Genomic DNA, 19,721 nt, shown 5'->3' with positions numbered 1-19,721 from the left:
TATCAGAGTGGGGAAGTGGGGATACCTCCCAAGTATCAGAGCCAAGGAGGGGCCTCAGCTTGGGGTTTGCATAAACCGAGATCTGAAGCCCAGTCAGGCCACTACAAGTTGGACCCAACAAGCAGCAGATCCAGGGAGACTCCTCTGTATCCCCTAGGGAGGAGTGGCACAGAAGCACACCGCAGGAATCTACTGGGTTTGGAGACTCCAAATGGGGCCATGTGCCAGAGATAGAAACGATTGGTCACAGGCCGGGTGAGCACAGAGTTCCACCAGAGACCAGGGAGACATGAGTGATTGACTGCTCTTCTCTGAGGGCTCAGTGGAGAGGGGAGCCCCAAGATCTTGATTCTTCTGGGGCCAGAAATTGGGAGGCCTCCATCTTCATTCTTGTCCTCCAGAGTTGTACAGAAAGTGATCAGAGAACGAAAGCTACCAAGAGCGAACCCAAGCAGATGATAGCCTGGCCCTGCAAGGGCAGTTCAGTTCTGCCTCCGGCAAAGACATTTGAGAATCATTGCGATAGGCCCCTCACCCAGAAGATCAGCAAGAACATCCAGCCAAGACCAAGTTTACCAATGAATGAGAACTGCAGAACTCCAGCACTAGGGGAATGCAGCACATAAAATCCATGGCTTTTCTCCAATGATTCTTTAGTCTTTCAAAGTTAATTGTTTGAATTTTATTTTTTCTTTTTCTATTTCTTAAAAATTTTTCTTCTTTCCTTTTTCAACCAACATCTTATCAATCCCTTTTTAAAAAGCTTTTTAAATTTTCATTTTTACATTTTTATAGTCATATTCTGTCCCTTCATTGTATTTAATTTTTTGTATATATATATTTTTTCTTTCTTTCAAATTTTGGAATGCAGTTTCTTCTAACAGACCAAATGTACCCTAAATCTACGGTATGGCTTTGTTCTAGTCTCCTGCCTGATTACATGCTCTCCTTTTTTTTTTTTTTTTTTAATTTTATTTTTGCAACCAACTTCTTATCAATTCTTTTTTAAAAATCTTTTTAAATTCTCGTCTTTACACTCATATTCCATTCCTTTATCATATTTACCGTTATTTTTGTGTATATATATCAGTTTTTCTTTCTTTAAAATTTTGGGACGTAGTTTCTTCTAACAAACTAAAATACACCCAAAATCTAATGTGTGGCTCTGTTCTATTCACCAGCCTGATTGTATTCTTTTTTTTTTTCTTCCTTTCTTTTCCCCTCAGTTTTGGTCTCTTATTTGTTTAGTGTATGTTTTTCTGGGGTCATTGTTACCCTTATAGCATTTTTTTCTCTCATTCATCTGTTCTTCTCTGGACAAAATGACAAAACAGAAAAACTCACCTCAAAAAAAAGAACAGGAGGCAGTACCAACTGCCAGAGACCTAATCAATACAGACATTCATAAGATGTCGGAACTAGAATTCAGAATGACAATTATAAAGATACTAGCTGAGCTTGGGAAAAAAGTATAGAAGATACTAGAGAATCCCTTACTGTAGAAATAAAAGAATTTAAATCTAACTAAGTCAAAATCAAAAAGGCTATTAATGAGGTGCAATAAAAAATGGAGGCTCTACCCAAGGGCCCCATTTCTGTAAATTTTTTGACAAATAAGTTAAATATAGATTTTCTAGAGAAAAAAAAAAAAGGAGGCTCTAATGGCTAGGATAAATGAAGCAGAAGAGAGAATTAGTGATATAGAAGACCAAATGATGGAGAATAAAGAAGCTGAGAAGAGAGATAAACAACTATTGGATCATGGGGGGAAAATTCAAGAGATAAGTGATAATATAAGAGGAAACAATATTAGAATAATATTTGAGAATAGTTGGGATCCCAGAGGAAGAAAAAGAGAAGGAGGAAGGTATATTGGAGCAAATTATAGGAGAGAACTTCACTAATTGGGGGAAGGAAACATCAAAATCCAGGAGGCACAGAGAACCCCTCTTAAAATCAATAAAAATAGATCAACAATCCGTCATCTAATAGTAAAACTTACAAGTCTCAGAGACAAAGAGAAAATTCTGAAAGCAGCTCAAGACAAGAGGTCTGTAACCTCAACGGTAAAACATTAGATTGGCAGCAGACCTATCCACAGAGACCTGGCAGGCCAGAAAGGACTGGCATGATATATTCAGAGCACTAAACGAGAAAAATATGCACCCAAGAATATTATATCCAGCTAGTCTGTCACTGAAAATAGAAAGATAAAAAAGCTTCCAGGACAAACAAAAACTAAAAGAATTTGCAAACAGTTCTATAGGAAATATTGAAAGGGATCCTCTAAGCAAAGAGAGAGACTAAAAGTAACATAGACCAGAAAGGAACAGAGACAATATGCAGTAACAGTCACAGGCAATACTATGGCACTAAATTCATCTTTTAGTAGTTACCCTGAAAGTAAATGGGCTAAATGCCCCAATCAGAAGACACAGGGTATCAGGTTAAAAAAAAAAAATCAATATGCTGTCTGCAAGAGACTCATTTTAGACCCAAAGACACCTCCAAATTTAAAGCAAGGGGGTGGAAAACCATTTACCATGCTAATGGACAGCAAAGGAAAGCTGGGGTGGCACTTCTTATATCAGTATGATACAATACATTAATAAAAGAAAGAATAAGAACTATATGATAGTCCCAATAGATGTGGGAAAAGCATTTGACGAAGTACAGCATCCTTTATCAAAACTCTTCACAGTGTAGGGACAGAGGGTACATTACCTCATTATCATCAAAGTCATCTATGATAAGCCCACAGCAAATACCATTCTTGATGGGGGAAAAAAAGACTGAAAGCTTTTCCCCTAAGGTCAGGAACATGGCAGGGATGTCCACTATCACCACTGCTATTCAACATAGTACTAGAAGTCCTAGCCTCAGCAATCAGACAACAAAAAGAAATAAAAGGCATCCAAATCAGCAAAGAAGAAGTCAAACTCTCTTTGCAGATGATGTGATTGGAAGAACAAATACTGTGAAAATGTCTATGTTGCTTAGAGAAATCTACACATTTTTTTTTAAGATTTTATTTATTTGACAGAAATCACAAGCAGGCAGAGAAGCAGGTAGAGAGAGAGAGAGAGGGAAGCAGGCTCCCCGCTGAGCAGAGAGCCCGATGCGGGGCTCGATCCCAGGACCCTGAGATCACGACCTGAGCTGAAGGCAGAGGCTTTAACCCACTGAGTCACCCAGGCGCCCCAGCAATCTACACATTTAATGCAATCCCTATCAAAATACAATCAGCTTTTTTCACAGAAATGGAACAAATAATCCTAAAATTTTATGGAACCAGAAAAAATCCCAAATAGCCAGAGGAATGTTGAAAAAGAAAACCAGGGGCATCTGGGTGGCTCAGTGGGTTAAAGCCTTTGCCTTCGGCTCGGGTCATGATCCCAGGGGCCTGGGATCGAGCCCCGCATGGGCTCTCTGCTCAGCAGGGAGCCTGCTTCCTCCTCTCTGTCTGCCTGCCTCTCTGCCTACTTGTGATCTCTGTCTGTCCAATAAATAAATAAAATCTTAAAAAAGAGAGAGAGAAAGAAGAAAAACAAAAAGAAAAAAACAAAGCTCATGGCATCACAATGCGGGACTTCAAGATCTGTTACAAAGCTGTAATCAAGACAGTATGACAGTGGGACAAAAACAGACACATAGATCAATGAAACAGAATAGAGAGACCAGAAAAGGACACTCAGCTCTATGGTCAGCTAATCTTTGACAAAGCAGGAAAGAATGTCTAATGGAAAAAAGACAGTCTCTTCAACAAATAGTGTTGGGAAAATTGGACAGCCACATGCAGGCAAGTGAAACTGGACCATTTCCTGACACCACACATAAAATAGATTCAAAATGGATGAAAGACCTAAATGTGAGAAAGGAATCCATCAATCCTTGAGGAGAACACAGGCAGCAACCTCTTCAACCTTAGCTGCAGCAACTTCTTCCTAGAAACATCACCAAAGGCAAGGGCAGCAAGGGCAGAAATGAATTATTGGGACTTCTTCAAGATAAAAAGCTTTTGCACAGCAAAAGAAGCAGTCAACAAAACCAAAAGACAACAGAATGGGAGAAGATATTTGCAAATGACATATCAAATAAAGGCCTAGTATCCAAAATCTATAAAGAACTTATCAGACTCAACACCCAAAGAACAAATAATCCAATCAAGAAATTGGCAGAAGACATAAACAGACATTACTGCAAGGAAGACATCCAAATAGCCAACAGACCCATGAAAAATTGGTCAATATCACTCGGCATCAGGGAAATACAAATCAAAACTATAATGAGATATCACCTCACACCAGTGAGAATGGCTAAAATTAACAAGTCAGGGAATGACAGATGTTGGCAAGGATGTGGAGAAAGGGGAACCCTCCTACACTGTTGGTGGGAATGGAGGCTGGTGCAGCCACTCTGGAAAACAGTATGGAGGTTCCACAAAAGTTGAAAATAGAGCTACCCTACGACCCAGCAATTGCACTACTGGGTATTTACCTCAGAGATACAAATGTAGTGATCCAAAAGGGCACATTCACCCCAATGTTTATATCAGCAATGGTATAGCTGATATAAGTAGTAACCAAACTATGATAAGAGCCTAGATGTCCATCAGCAGATGAATGGATAAAGAAGAGGTGGTATATATATACAATGGAATACTGTGAAGCCATAAAAAAAAAAAAAGAAAAAAATGAAACTTGCCCTTTGCAATGACTTGGATGGAGTTAGAGGGTATTATGCTAAGTGAATTAAGTCAATCGGAGAAAGACAATTATCATATGATCTCACTCATATGAGGAGTTTGAGAAACAAGACAGAGGATCATAGAAGAGAGGAGAAAATGAAACAAGATGAGAACAGAGAGGGAGACAAACCCTAAGAGATTTAATCTGAGGAAACAAACTGAGGGTTGCTGGAGTGGAGGGGGTGGGAGTGATGGGGTGGCTGGGTGATGGACACTGGGGATGGTAGGTGCTGTGATGAGTGCTGTGAATTGTGTAAGCTGATGAGTCACAGACCTGTACCCCTGAAACAAATAATACATTATATGTTAATTTTTTAAAAAGAAAAAAAATTATGCTCAGGGAAAGCAGACAAACAAACAGCACATACTATACGACTTCATTTATACATGAAATGTTCAGAACAGACAAATCTGTAGAGACAGAAGTAGATTAGCCATTATCTGGTGCTGGAAAGGTGGATGAAGAGAGGGAAATTGGGAATGACTGCCAATAAGGACAAGTTTCCTTTTTGAGATGATAGAAGTGTTCTAAAATTGGATTGTGGTGATAATTGCACAATTCTATGAATATATTAAAAGCCATTGAATTGTATACTTTAAACAGGTGAACTTTATGTTACGTAAATTATATCTCAGTAAAGATACTTAGAATAAGTATCAAGAGTTGATAGAGCACGCAACTCTTGATCTTGGGGTTATGAATTGAAGCCCCACATTTGGCATAGAGCTTATTTTTTAAGAAGAGAGAGAGAATAAAGCTGCTTTAAAAATGGTCAAAAATTTGAATGGCACTTTACCAGAGAACGGATGGCAAAGAAGCTTGTGAAAAGATGTTCAGTGTCAATGTAATTAAAGCCACAATTAGAATGGGTGAAGTTAAAAAGACTTACCACACCAAGTGTTGGTGAGGTATGAGGAATTGGAACTCTCATACACTGCTGGTGGGGAGATAAAAATGCTGCAGCCACTTTGGAAAACAGTCAGAGACTGTTAAAAAGTTAAACATACAGCTACCATATTCTACTGTTCTACTGTTAGAGGCTGAATTGTTTTCCCTGTCTAGCCCCTATCCCCAAATTAACCTGTTGGAAGTCTTAACCCCCATTGTCTCAAAATAGACCTTGTTTGGCGGTAGGGTCTCCACAGATGTAATCAAAGCAAAATAAGTCATTAGGGTGAGTCATTTTTTAAAGGGGGAAATTTAGAGGCACATGGGTGGCTTAGTCACTTAAGCATCTGCCTTCAGCTCACGTCATGATCTCAGAGTCCTGGGGTCAAGCCCACACTGGGCTCCCTGCTCAGCTGGGAGTTTGCTTCTCCATCTCCCTCTGCTCCTCTCTTCCACTTGTGATTTCTCTCTCTCTCAAATAAATGGAAAAATCTTTAAACAAATGAAACAGGGGAATTTAGACATAGAGACATACACAGAGGGAGAATGCCATGCGAACATGAAGACAGCCATCTGTAAGCCAAGGGGAGAGGCCTGAAACAAATCCTTCCCTCACAGCCCTGTGAAAGAACCAATGCTCTTCTTCGTGTCCCACTTCTAGCTTTTAGGTCTGCGTGAGATAATAAATTGCTGCTACTGAAAACACACAAGCTGTGGTACTTTGTTGTAGCATCCGTAGTAAACAGATACACACTGCTGAGTACTAAGTATTTACCCAAAGAAAAAGACAGCATATATCCATACAAAAACTTCTAAATGATGTTCATAGTAGCTTTTTTTAAAAATATATTTTATTTATTTATTTGACAGACAGAGATCAGAAGTAGGCAGAGAGGCAGGCAGAGAGAGAGGGAGGAAGCAGGCTCCCCGCCGAGCAGAGAGCCTGATGCGGGGCTCGATCCCAGGACCCTGAGATCATGACCTAAGCCAAAAGCAGAGGCTTTAACCCCCTGAGCTACCCAGGTGCCCCTTATTTTTATTTTTTAAATAGATTTTATTTTACAGTACACCTGGGAGGCTCAGTTGGTTAAGCAGCTGCCTTCGGGTCAGGTCATGATCCCAGGGTCCTGGGTTCAAGTCCTGCATCAGGCTCCTTGCTCAGCAGGGAGCCTGCTTCTCTCTCTGCCTCTGCCTGCAGCTCTGCTGGCTTGTGTTCTCTCTCTCTCTGACAAGTAAATAATAGAATCTTTAAAAACAATAGATTTGGGGGTGCCTAGGTGGCTCAGAGGGTTAAGCCTCTGCCTTCGGCTCAGGTCACGATCTCAGGGTCCTGGGATTGAATCCCGCATCACATTGGGCTCTCTGCTCAGCAGGGAGCCTGCTTCCCTACCCCCCATCTGCCTGCCTCTCTGCATGCTTGTGATCTCTGTCAAATAAATAAATAAAATCTTAAAAAAAAACAAAAAACATTTTATTTGAGAGAGAGAGCGCAAGAGAGAGCACAAGCAGGAGGCAGAGGGAGTAGGAAAAGCAGACTCCCCGCTGAGCCAGAGCCTGACATGGCGCTTGATCCCCAGACCCTGGGAACATGACCTGAGTCAAAAGCAGACACATAACTGACTGAGTCACCCAGGCGCCCTTCAAATAATATTTTAAAGAAGGAGGCAACCAACAAATATTTATTGGTGACATTAAGTAGAGCAGTTTGGGGTGGGGGGGTTAGAGAGAGAGGGAAAGAGAGAGGTGGGGGAAGGGCAGAGGGAGAAAGAAAATCCTAAGCAGGCTCCACACCCAGCACAGAACCCAACATGGGGCTCGATCTCACAACCCTGAGATCATGATCTGAGCCAAAAATCAGGAGTCAGACATTTAATGGACAGAGCCACCAAGGCACCCCCCAAATAAGGCAATTTTGATAGAGGGGAATAAGAAGAGATAAAAGAGTTTTAAGAGTAGATCTAGACATGGTAGATTAAACCCAGTTATTAGTCTCCACTCCCTTCCAAAACTCCACTGAAATTGTTTTAGCAAGCATAAATCCACCAGAAAAAAAAAAGTAAATGGAAGAGTATATGAAACATAAGAAATGCCAACAAAATTTTGAGAGCCAAAAAGCTTTTGGAGTGACACTGACAGCAGCATTGGTTGAAGAATTTACAAGGAGCAAAGCCCCTCGTATTCTGGCCTGCACATCCCAGAGGGATAGCTTTCCCTCTTGTACCATGGCAAGGCTCAAGGTGGAGGGAAGGATCCAACTCAAAGCAGAAAGATTCTGTCAAGTCAGTGATGATTGACTGATGTGAGATCATGCCAGCTGTCTTCCCAAATTCAGTCCCCGAACACTGACAGACTTAGACCAGTCAGGCTGAGAATTAAAGGGTACCTCTCTGGGTAACTGAAAAGCCCAAAGAGGGAGAAAAGGAATAAATAGAGGCAGACACCTGAGAGTTCTCCCAGTGAAATGGCCAGGTTTCCCTTCTGATATCCAGGGAGGATATCCCTCTCTTCTCTTCATATGAAGAGCACTCCTGAGTTCTTTCCGGCTTACCTCATAAGTATCAGCAGATAGCCAAAGATGACCAGGCATCTGATAAAAAACTATGACTGGAGGATAGTGACCAAAGCAAATATAAAAGAGGAACTTGAGGGCGCCTGGGTGGCTCAGTGGGTTAATCCTCTGCCTTGGGCTCGGGTCATGATCTCAGGGTCCTGGGATCGAGGCCCGCGTCGGGCTCTCTGCTCGGCAGGGGGCCTGCTTCCTCCTCTCTGCCTGTGTCTCTGCCTACTTGTCATCTCTGTCTGTCAAATAAATAAAATCTAAAAAAATATATAATAAAAAAATTTTTAAAAAAAGAGGACTTGGAGGAAACAAGGTAATATATGGAGCAGAAGAAAATTAAAACAAAAACACTCTAATTAATTTTCAGAGATAAAAGAGGGTATAATCATGGAATAAGAGCACGACTATTAAAAAGTATTCAGAGAACAAGAAAGAGCTTTCAAAAATTAAGTCACAGTACAGAAATTCTTTTAAATATTAGAAGTGTTGGAAGGTAAAGTTGAGAGACTCTCTAGAAAGTAAAAGAAAAAGCCAGAGAGATGCAATTGGAGAGAAAAGAAGAAAATTTATGGATCAGCCCCCAAAACTCAGCAATGAATAAGGAATTCGTGGAGGGGATGAAATTATCAAAATAAGTAGAGAAAATGTCTTAAACCTGAAGAATCTGAGTTTCTAGAGTGCAAGTACCTACCTGGAAGCTCAATAAATAAAAAAAGAACCATACTTTGTGGTTTGCATTTGCGGAACAGAGGAGAGGTAGAGGGCCCTAAAAGTTTCTGGAAAAGAAACAGGTTGTATCCAAAACATTAGGATTTAAAATACTGTATATAGATATAGATTTCTATATCGTAACTCTGGGAACTAGAAGACACTGCAGCATCACTTCAAAAGTGTGAAGGGAAAAGGGTTCACTAACTTGAACTTCTAATTCAGTTATGTATGTGGATAAAAAAAAATTGTGTGTCAGTTATACATAGGATAAAATAAGGACATTTCAGTCATTCAAGATCTCAAAAAATCTACTTTCCGTATACCTTTTATCAGGAAATCCCTGGAATATATGTGCCACCTAAACCAGGGAGTAGACCATGAAAGAAGACCAAGGATCTGGGGAACAGATGCTCCTGGGTAGGAGACAGAACGCCAGGAATTTCAGAGATGAAGGGGAGAAGACATCCCTGTGTCAGCTCTTTAGTGGCCTAGAGAGCAAACCATCCAGACTGGGACAGGAGAAAACCCCTGAGGAAGGTCTCCCAGACTGGAATGAAATTGGTAGATTACCTCAAGTGTTTGAATTTATTAAGAGGAGACTTACAGCTTTGTTGGAGAGTTTGAGGATGAATTAGTGAAAAATCCATAATAAATACTAAGCTCCCCCCGCCCCGCAAATCGAAAGAAAGTGTAAGAAGAGAAAGTAGTAATTGTTAGTTCCACAGAAAACAGAAAATTGTACACGAAAAGCAAATTTAATTACACTATTCTGTATGATTCAGCTGTATCTGTTATTTACTTAGTAACAGCACGGTTAGCGCTGAATATTGATTTGAACAAATATGGTGACTTAAGTTGGGAGGATGGGGAAGAAGCACTCCATGGGGGCGGGTGAGGGGCCACCAGAGGAGAGTGCTATTTTTGTTTATAAGCCTGGTGGTATTATTTGATTTTTAAAATCATATAGGGACGCCTGGGGGCTCTGTCAATTGTGTCTGCCTTCAGCCGAGGTCGTAATCCCAGGGTCCTGGGATGGAGCTCCATGTTGGGCTCCCTGCTCAGTGGGGTGTCTGCTTCTCCCTCTCCCTCTTCCCCTCCCCCCTCATGCTCCTTCTGTCTCTCTCTCAAATAAATAAAATCTAAAAAAAAAAAAAAAAGAAATTCATATATATGTTACTTCAATAAGAGTTTAATCAGGCAACCAGTGTTTTATCAGATCAGTGATGAGAACATGGAAGAAATGGAGTATTGTTTATTCTCTTAATAATTTGGATAGTAAAGGGAAGAGTAAAAACGGGAAGATATTTGGAGGGTATCACAGGCCAAAATAATTTTTCAGAACAGAAGAGATTACAAAGTATTTGTCAGTTGAGGGGATGGATTTACTTGAAAGGAAGAAAGAGCTTCTTGGAGGTGGTGTGGTGTGGGTCATGCATCTAGGATTCAGGCAGTGAGGGGAGCCTGGTGGAGCAGTGGAGTGGGGGGAAGTGGGTAAAGATGCAGGTTCAACTGCATAATCCAGACAAGAAGAAACCACGGGCATCCATTGTGTGGGACAGGCTTTCAGGATAATCTTCAGAAAGGCCAGACTAAAGAGGACGCCTTATGGATGGGTTTGGAATCTTGGAGGAGAGTGTAAAGGTACAGAATGAATGAGTGAAGGGCTTTGCAGGCCAGGCGCTGACGTACAAGCACTGAGTGGAAGTTAATTGGCATAGGGTTGAAAAGGAACCAGTTTGTAACTTTCTCCAGCTATGCTCTGTATTCCCATAGCAGAAGAGAAGAAATTAAGGGATTGGTAGGACAGAAATACCCTAAAAACAAGTTGGTGTTGAGCAAATCTAGGGCACCGAGCAGAAAAATCACTGAAATATGCATCAAGGAGCCTCTGAATGGGCACTGAGGACCAACAGCAGAACTAGAAGTTAGAGGGACTCTTCCCAGGTTCAGATGGAGGGAGCGAGTGCAAGGGGAGCTTGTGGCCCGAGTCCTATTTCAGAATTGAGGGACGTTGCCATGGAGCAGCTTGGGTCCTGCCCGTTCCCTAGCTGAATTTAGGAAGGAGGGAAGTCACCTGCCTGGGGTTGGTTTAGTGTGTGTGACTCCTTTAGGCTGTGCCAGGCGCCCTTCCTGGATCCTTGCATTGGTTTCTCCCACTGTATGGTCGTGTTTTGTCTTTTTTTAATTGGAGTATAGTCAACACAGTGTGTTCCATTAGTTTCAGGTGATCCCACAGGTCTGTACGTTATGCTGCTATGTTCACCAGAAGTGTAGCTACCATCTATCACCATACAATGCTGGTAATTTACTGGGTTTTGTTTGTCTTTCTCACTAATCTGCAAGCTTTTTGAGGGCACCGACACTCTTCTTCACTTTTATCTCAGCCCAGCACCTCGCGTGTAATATGTGCTGAGGAAATGTTGGTTGAATGAATGAATGGTAGTGGGAGAAAGGTGAAGACATGGTATTAATTTTATGTATAAAAATCTTGAGGGGTGCCTGGGTGGCTCAGTCAATAAAGCTTTTTAACTCTTCATCTCAGCTCAGGTCTTAATCTCAGGGTTATGAGTTTGAGCCCCAAGCTGGCCAGGGAGCCTACTTTAAAAAAAAAAAAAAAATCTTGCAACTCCTGCAGATGAAGTCAAGGAGGCGGAGTGGTAGAGATCATCAAACTAAGTCCAAAGGTGTTCGTGAAATTTGTAGGAAAAAAATAAGGGAAGGGACAGGAAGTGGACATGAGAAAAACAGGAAGTGGCAGTAAGGAGCAGTGATCTCTCTGGACCGTTTTTATTGTCTTCGAGGTGATGGAGACTGAGAAAAGTTGTGAACCTGCTGCAGGAGATGGTGTCTTCCAGGGAAAGGCATCTGAATTGACACTTAAGGGAATGAGTAGGAATTTGAACTGCTCGTGGGCAGAAGGCCAGAGCTTCTAGGCAAGAGGGAGCAGTTCATGTAAATGCACGGAGGGCTAAGGAGTTGTATGCCCCCACCAGGGGTTCAGAGTGGGTAAGGCAGAGGCAGATGAAAAGATTGTTTAGGCAAAGGAACTGAACTTTATCCCTCCTGGTAGGTGATGGAGCACCACTGAAGAATTTCAAGGAGAATGATGCAGTCAGATTTGCATTTCCAAAGCCCACTTGACAGAAACAATTTGGAGGATGTATTAAAATGAGATGGGACCCAGAGGCACAAAGACCACTGAGAAGACTTGTGTAGTAGTGAGATTTAGAGAAGCTGGTTTTTAACTGTGGCCATTAAAGAGAATAAAGAAGGGGAGGTGCATGTGAGAGCTATTTAAGAGGTGAAAGCCACAATACTTGGTGATTAATAGGATGTAGGGTTAAGGAGGGAACCTTGGATTCTTGTGTGATGACAGGTTTCTCCTGCTACCTGAAGGTAGAGCTTTCCTATGAAATCTTTCCTAAGTCCAAATGTTGTATAAAACCAAGAAATGATGACCATTTCTTGATATGGGAAAATCTTGGCACATTCCCAAACCCAGAAAATAACCTCTCCTAGCCTTTTCCGACACTTCAAGACACATCTTGCTAACGGACACACAGGATAACTGGAGATAAAGCACAGATGCTCACAAAGTTAAAAGTTCTGGCAGCAGGATGCCGAGATGCCGAGTCCTCCGGACGTCCTAGGGAAGGAGACTGGTGGTGCCCCTGTCTGCCACTCATGGCGCGCACTGCTCTGTAACGGCTGCTGCAAGACCAGCTCTAAATGCTACTTTGCTTTTTGCCTTCATTTGTAAAAAAGCGAAAATCCTCTCCAGGTTTCTGTTGTTCTTAGCAAAAATAGGTATTAACATAGGTCTTTTGTGAAAGTGAAGTGGTACAATACAGACTTTTGAAAAGTGCGGCATACCTGTGTAGGTTTCATGTTTGGGGATCTTAGTGAATGATGGTACCATTTGGAGACATAGGGGATATAAAAAGAAGAGGAAATTTGAGGACAAAGGTGATGTTTCCTTAGAAATTTATTGGGCCATCTAAGCAGAGAAGACTAGTGTGCATAACATGGGGTCTAGAGTTTAAGATTGGGAGCCCACTTGGAAGAGATTGTCAAAGCTCTGGGTTCTTCAATCTTACTGTACTTAACTAGAAATTGATTCTAGATAAACCTTTTTCAAAAAAAAAAAAAAACTACTAAGCAGAGGCCAAGGTGCACAATTTAGAGCTCTTTTTTTTCCTTAGAGCTCTTTAATTGGAGAGAATTTTTAAAGATGAAGGATCAAGAAATTTCCATAATACATATAAATGAGAGAATAGTCATTCTTGTCTTCAAGAAAATAATTGATGCTTGCACTTGCAAGAAACTTAATAAACATAAATAGTTTGTCACCTGTTTTTCCTAACTAAGGCACAACATTTATATAGTTAAGTCAATAAAATGTGCAACACGGTGATTTTCAAATATATACCTGGACACTCTTGTAACACAACCAGGTCATCTCAGGCTCCTCATTAAGTGTCCATCTGCAATCCTGTTTTTTCTTCTAGAGTTTTTACATCCTAAGTATAAGCTTAGGATGGGAGAATCCTCCCTCTCCTTGGCTAAGTCCCACAGGCTGCAGAGTGAGGAAGTTCCTAAGAATAAAGTCAAAACCTGGTTTGAATTTTTACAGTATGCACAGCATGTGTCTTTAATTATTCTTGTGTATGTTTCCTCTGGTTTCTTCAATGGAAATTACGAACACCTCTTAATTTTTCCGTCTTTTTTGAAACTTAGCCTCTTAGTATTACCCCATCTTCTTAAGAAATGAAGACTGGGGATGACAGAATTGGAGAGCCTTTTGTTTTCTTTGGGCTTCATTGTATTTTATGTGTCTATGTTACTGTTGTCTGTCTTCCAGCTTATTAGGTCCTATAATTGTTTTTCTAAGTTGGGAATAATCTTGTCTATTTCCTTGAATATATCTGTTTGATTTTTTTTTTTTTTAAAGTTTTGCCTTTTGGGAGAGTCTTCATAGGACTGACAGATAATCCCCATTTGTGGAGGTAGCTCTATCTCTGTCACTGATCTTCCAGATCAGTAAACCATTTGGAATGGTAAAATGTTTTTTCTCTCTTGAAATTTGTACTGAGAAATAAACCATACATATATAAAAGAAAGAAATGGATAGTTAAAAGAATAATTATAAAGCAAATTTCCATATACCTTCTACACAGGCCAAGAAGTAAACCACAGGCATACCCCTGGACCTTGCATATGTCCCTTCCTAAGACAATCCCTAGCCTACATTTTGTATGTCATTCATTTTTGTGTGTGTGTATGTGTGTTTGTTTTTAATTTTTTAATTTTGTCATTTATTTTTTAAAAATAGTTTTTAGGGGTACCTGGGTGGCTCAGATGGTTAAGCTTCTGCCTTCAACTCAGGTCATGATCCCAGGGTCCTGGGATCGAACCCCGAATCTGGTTCCCTGTTCAGCTGGGGAGCCTGCTCCTCCCTCTCCTTCTACTGCTCCCCCTGCTTGTGCTCTCCCACTTTCTCTGTCAAATAAATAAATAAAATCTTTCTAAAGTAATAAAATAGTTTTAAAGAACTGTATATAAGGACACCTGGCTTAGTTGGTTGAGCGACTGCTTTTAGCTCAGGTCCTGAACCTGGAGTCCTAGGATCTAGCCCCGCATCGGGCTCCCCACTGAGCGGGGAGAATCTGCTTCTCCCCTGACTCTCTCCCATCTCGTGCTCTCACTCTCTCTCTTACTCTCTTGCTCTCAAATAAGTGAATAAATAAATAATCTTTTTTAAAAGTAATAAAAATAAAAACTATATATACATACATATACATCTATATACACATGCATATATATATAGTTTTAAAAAGTGTATATTTGAACTTTATGTAATGGAATTATACTGCCTATGTATTCTTTTATGATTTGCTTTTTCACCCAGTATTGTGTTTTTGTAACTCATCTCGGTTGAGGTTAATTCCTTTTCATATAGTATAGTGTTCTGTTGCTCTGAAAACACCATAGTATATTTATTTATTTTACTGTTGATGGATGTTTGCTTTTTTTCTGTTTAAAGTAATTCTACAAAAAATATTTCTATATATGTGTAAAAGTTTCTCTGCAGTATTTATCCAGAGGTGCAGTCACTAGATTGTACAGTACATACATAGTCCAATGTACCAGATAGTGGCAAACTTTTGAAAAGCAGTTGCACCAATTTTTCTTCCCACCGGAAGTAGATGAGTGTTGCTGTTCTTCCGTCCCCTTGCCAACACTTGGTATTGCCCAACTTTTTAATTTTAGCCAACCTGGTAGTTGTGAAATGGTATTTCTTGATGGTTTTTTTTTTTTTTAAAGATTTTATTTATTTATTTGACAGACAGAGATCACAAGTAGGCAGACAGGCAGGCAGAGAGAGAGGGGGGAAGCAGGCTCCCCGCTGAGCAGAGAGCCTGATGTGGGGCTCGATCCCAGGATCCTGAGATCATGACCTGAGCCAAAGGCAGAGGCTTAACCCACTGAGCCACCCAGGCGCCCCTCTCTTGGTGGTTTTAATTTGCATTTTCCTGGTTGACATGAGATTGAATATCTTTTCATTTGTGCATCCTCTTCAGTAAAATTCCTACTTGATTATTTTGTAAAATTTTCTGGTTCATTGTCTTTTTCTTATTGATTCATAGCAATTTGTTATTATATTCCAGATGTAAATTTTTTTTTTGGTTACAGTTATGTGAGTTCCAAGTCAACACACTTCCTTTTCTGTTCTGCAAAACTAGGAGAGATGCCTTGAACAAACCTGGGGATTGAAAGGCACTGGCCCAGGCTTCTGGACCAGGCAACAGAGGGCAGTGGCCATGTGGTTGTGCACGGGCCAGGCCCTGGAAGTTTGAGTGAGCTGTATCTTAGTTACTGACTACTGCTGACCTGTGGTGCTTGCCTTTTGCAGGTGGAACAGGAGGATTTTGTAATGGAAGGGCATGGCAAGACTCCACCTCCTGGTGAAGAAAGCAAACAGTGAGTCACAGTTTATTTAAAAAGGGTCCTATTACAGATCTTCAGAAGTACTTTGGTTAAACATGCTGAGAGCACGTTTGCAGAGGATGCATACATTGGGCACACTGGAACTCACCAAATGCTTTGGTGGCTGGTAATGCATTTGCTTCTATTCATAGACAGACTAACTGGAGGGACAGGAAAGTTGGCTTTGTAGTTTTTCACACTTGGCTAATCAAAATTTGTGTTACACTTTAGCAAAGGCTTTAAGGCTCAGGATGTTCCAAATTGAACTAATTCAGTCTGGTTGATTTCCAAAGAAGTTTAAAATGTTACATTCTTTTCTTAGCTATGTCTTTATGAAGTGCGCTAAACGAATAGACTTTCCCTGCATTCCAAGTACAAATTTATTTGTATAGCACTTCCTGAAATTCTATTTCATTTAGTTATTTATACTTCTGTTCTCTGTTTAAATAACAAATTGTTTCCCTAAAGGAACGGCAATCATAAATAATATAACTTAGCCAACATTCTAAATAATTCAGGATCTCTCCCCTGACTTCTCAAAGAGTGATCAGTTTTAAATCTGAAATTGGGAGTCCTCGGAGTAGCTTTTGGGTGACCATGAGCAGATTTTTCTCCTCCCTTTGCCCCAGAACTTGAAAAATTGTGTTGCAGAGAAGACTGGTGTTTCATATGCCCTTTTAAAGGAAGCACAGTTAAGGCTGGCCTGAAGTATTGACAGAACTTCCTTTATTCAGACTGTAGTCTCCTAAACTACAGCGATTCATGGAATTTACTGAAAATCTGTAGAAAGAAACTCCTCTCTCATCTTTTTTTTTCTCTTTTCTTTTCCTTTTCCTTAGAAAATAGTTTAGTTTTGGTCTGTCTTATGAAAATGATGTCTCCGAAACCCTTAGGAATGAATTATGCAGAATATGCTGTGCTGCCACAAGGCCAGGTTCATTAAGGAGAATGTTTATCTTGTATTTGTTGTGAATGGAAACCAGGATATTTTCACAGCTGGTTTAATTTGCTAACCAGGCAGTTTTAAAAATAGCTTACAAGGGACGCCTGGGTGGCTCAGTTGGTTGGGCAGCTGCCTTAGGCTCAGGTCATGATCCCAGCGTCCAGGGATCGAGTCCCACATCCGGCTCCTTGCTCCGCAGGGAGCCTGCTTCTCCCTCTGACTCTTCCTTCCACTCTGTCTGCCTGTGCTCTCACTCACTCTCTCTCTGACAAATAAATAAATAAAATCTTTAAAAAAAAAAAAAAAAAATAGCTTACAATATAAATCCTAACTTTGCTGTATTCTGTCAAATGCACTTATATTCTACATGGACTCATGGAGTCATTTCATCGTTAGCCAAGTGGAATGCCAAACATTGAGTCCCCGTGGAATTACAGGAACAGTTCGGACATTTCTCCCATCCTCTTGCCCACTCCCCCAACCCCCAACTCCGGTCAGAGGTCTTATAATATAAAAATGATACCTCCCGTTTGATTAGGGTTTTCTGTGCATAAGGTACATTGCTTAGATGCTGTTGATGTTCTTTCTGTTTGTGACAGTGTACCATTTTACTCCAGGGTCGTGGTAGGTAACTTGTCCATGGGAATGCAGCTTGAAATGGAAGTTAGGATTTGAACCTGGATCTTTCTGACATTAAGGTGTTTTATAGTATCTCCTGAACCCAAATCCTTTGCCAACCTTGGGAGCAGTGTTTCCGAAAAGTAGTGGTGTTAAGATCAAAGCCCCATGGATAAGAGGGAGGTGGGGGAAGCAATGAAAATGGCATTAAGCCTATTTTTAAAACACAGATGAAAGTTCTGTTCTCCAGGAGTATCCATTTCCCAAACAAACTAGTCTTTATCTTTAAAAACCTGCTCCAGTAACCCTTATCCTGTATCAGCCTCTCTAGGTATTCAGAAGGCATCCCTGGGGCAGATTCTCCCACAAGTTCTGTGTTACACAAACGGTGCTTCTTTTAGAGCTTCAAACAGCCCCGTGGACTTGTGTTGTGTCCTTACCTTGTTTTGTTTTCGTGAGTCTCATACTGCCTTTTCACAGATTAATCCTGTTTTGTTTTGTGTCTGGTTTTGTTTTATTTTTCTTCCTGAGCCTGATCTGCTGTCATATATTGAAATGATAAAGCAGAAATGATGCTTCTCACTAGATGCTCCTCCCATAGACTTGTCCAGCTCTTCTATGGGGGTGGGGACCAAAGGCGATGTGGTCTTTTGATGATGATGATGATGATGATGATGATGATGATTTCGTTATCTCAGAACTGCAGTTGGCAGAGGATGATTGAATCCTGGGTAGTAGGATCTAGGAACTCAATATTACATTCTAGATCCTGGGCATGTACACATTGCCAAATAACTTGTGAAATTCCTGCTTATTCTTTTTTTTTTCCTAATTATTAAAAATAACACAGTTGGCTCTTGAACAACACGGGTTTGAATTGTGCAAGTCCATTTATACATGGAATTTTTTTTAAAGTTTATTTATTTTTAGTAATCTCTACACCAAACATAGTGCTCAAACTCACAACCCTAAGATCAAGAGTTGCATGCTTTTCTGACTAAGCCAGAAAAATATGGGAAAGTGCTGTAAATGTACTTTCTTTTCCTCATGATTTTAAAACATTTTCTTCACTAAATTCTACTCTTAAAACCAATATTGAACTATGGTTTTGCTTGTTTGTTTGTTTTTGCTTTTGTTTTTTTTTTAAAGTAGGCTTCACACCTCGCGTGGAGCCCCAGTTGGAGTCTTGAACTCACTACTCTGAGATCAGGAGATGGAAACTTAACTAATTGAGCCACCCAGGTGCGCCTACACTATATATGTTGACTAACTAAAATTTAAATAAAAACTCAAAACAAAACAAAAAATAAAATAAAACATTTTATGTTTTAAACGGTGCCTGGGTGGCTCAGTCGGTTAACCATTTGCCTTTGGCTCCCTGCTCAGTGAGGAGTTGCTTCTCCCTCTCCCTCTGCCTCTCCTTTGCTTGTGCGGTCTCACTCTCTTCACATAAATAAATGAAATATTTAAAAATCAGTCAATAAAACACTTTTTTTTGCATACTTTATTGTAAGTATATAATACAGAATTCATATAACATACAAAGTAGTTGTTGACAGTTTGCTATCAGTAAGGTTTCCAGTCAGCAGTTGGCTATTCATAGTTAAGTTGTGGAGAATCAGAAATAATTCGCAGGTTTCCAACTGTGTGGGGGAGTCAGCGCCCCAGCCCACACGTTGTTTAAGGGGCAGCTGTACATGTTTGTCATAAAACATTCAAATGGTAAATGTAGATATAGGAATAAAAGCGAGACTCTTCTTTTACCCATCTTCCCCTCCTAATCCTTGTAAACACTTACTGTATATTTTATTTATTTATTTATTTATTTATTTATTTATTTATTCTTTTAATTTAGTAGGCTCCACACCCAGCGTGGGGCTGGAACTCACAACCCTGAGATCAAGAGTTGGACATTCTACCATCTGAGGCAGCCAGACACCCCATTTTCTGTATATCTTAAAATAACTAAATAGGAATTTTTTTTTTAAAAGATTTTATTTATTTATTTGACAGAGAGAAATCACAAGTAGGCAGAGAGAGAGAGAGGAGGAAGCAGGCTCTCTGCTGAGCAGAGAGCCCGATGCGGGACTCGATCCCAGGACCCTGAGATCATGACCTGAGCCGAAGGCAGCGGCTTAACCCACTGAGCCACCCAGGCGCCCCTAAATAGGAATTTTTTTACCCAACATTTTTCTTCTGTGACTTGCTTTTTTAATTTGGCATCTTACACAGCCTCTTTCATTCTCTTAAACATTTACAGAACATT

The 19,721-nt window shown here is 40.5% G+C and overlaps 1 protein-coding gene across 9 annotated transcripts in view; it reads left to right on the top strand.

Annotated features, from left to right (window-relative positions):
• The window catches only part of TNRC6B (trinucleotide repeat containing adaptor 6B), a 261,883-nt gene that overhangs the window by 87,138 nt on the left and 155,024 nt on the right, over positions 1 to 19,721 (top strand). For all 9 annotated transcript variants that reach the window (XM_045083823.1, XM_045083814.1, XM_045083818.1 and 6 more), the window contains one exon: positions 15,821 to 15,888. In XM_045083823.1, the coding sequence (XP_044939758.1) occupies positions 15,821 to 15,888 (68 nt within the window). The remainder of the gene's footprint in view (positions 1 to 15,820; positions 15,889 to 19,721) is intronic.

Source organism: Mustela putorius, unplaced genomic scaffold (assembly GCF_011764305.1).
Source record: "Mustela putorius furo isolate JIRA1106 unplaced genomic scaffold, ASM1176430v1.1 tig00000738_pilon_pilon_pilon, whole genome shotgun sequence".
Taxonomy (NCBI): domain Eukaryota; kingdom Metazoa; phylum Chordata; class Mammalia; order Carnivora; family Mustelidae; genus Mustela; species Mustela putorius.
The sequence above is the reverse complement of the archived record's forward strand: the minus strand, read 5'-3'. Positions and strand labels throughout refer to the sequence as shown.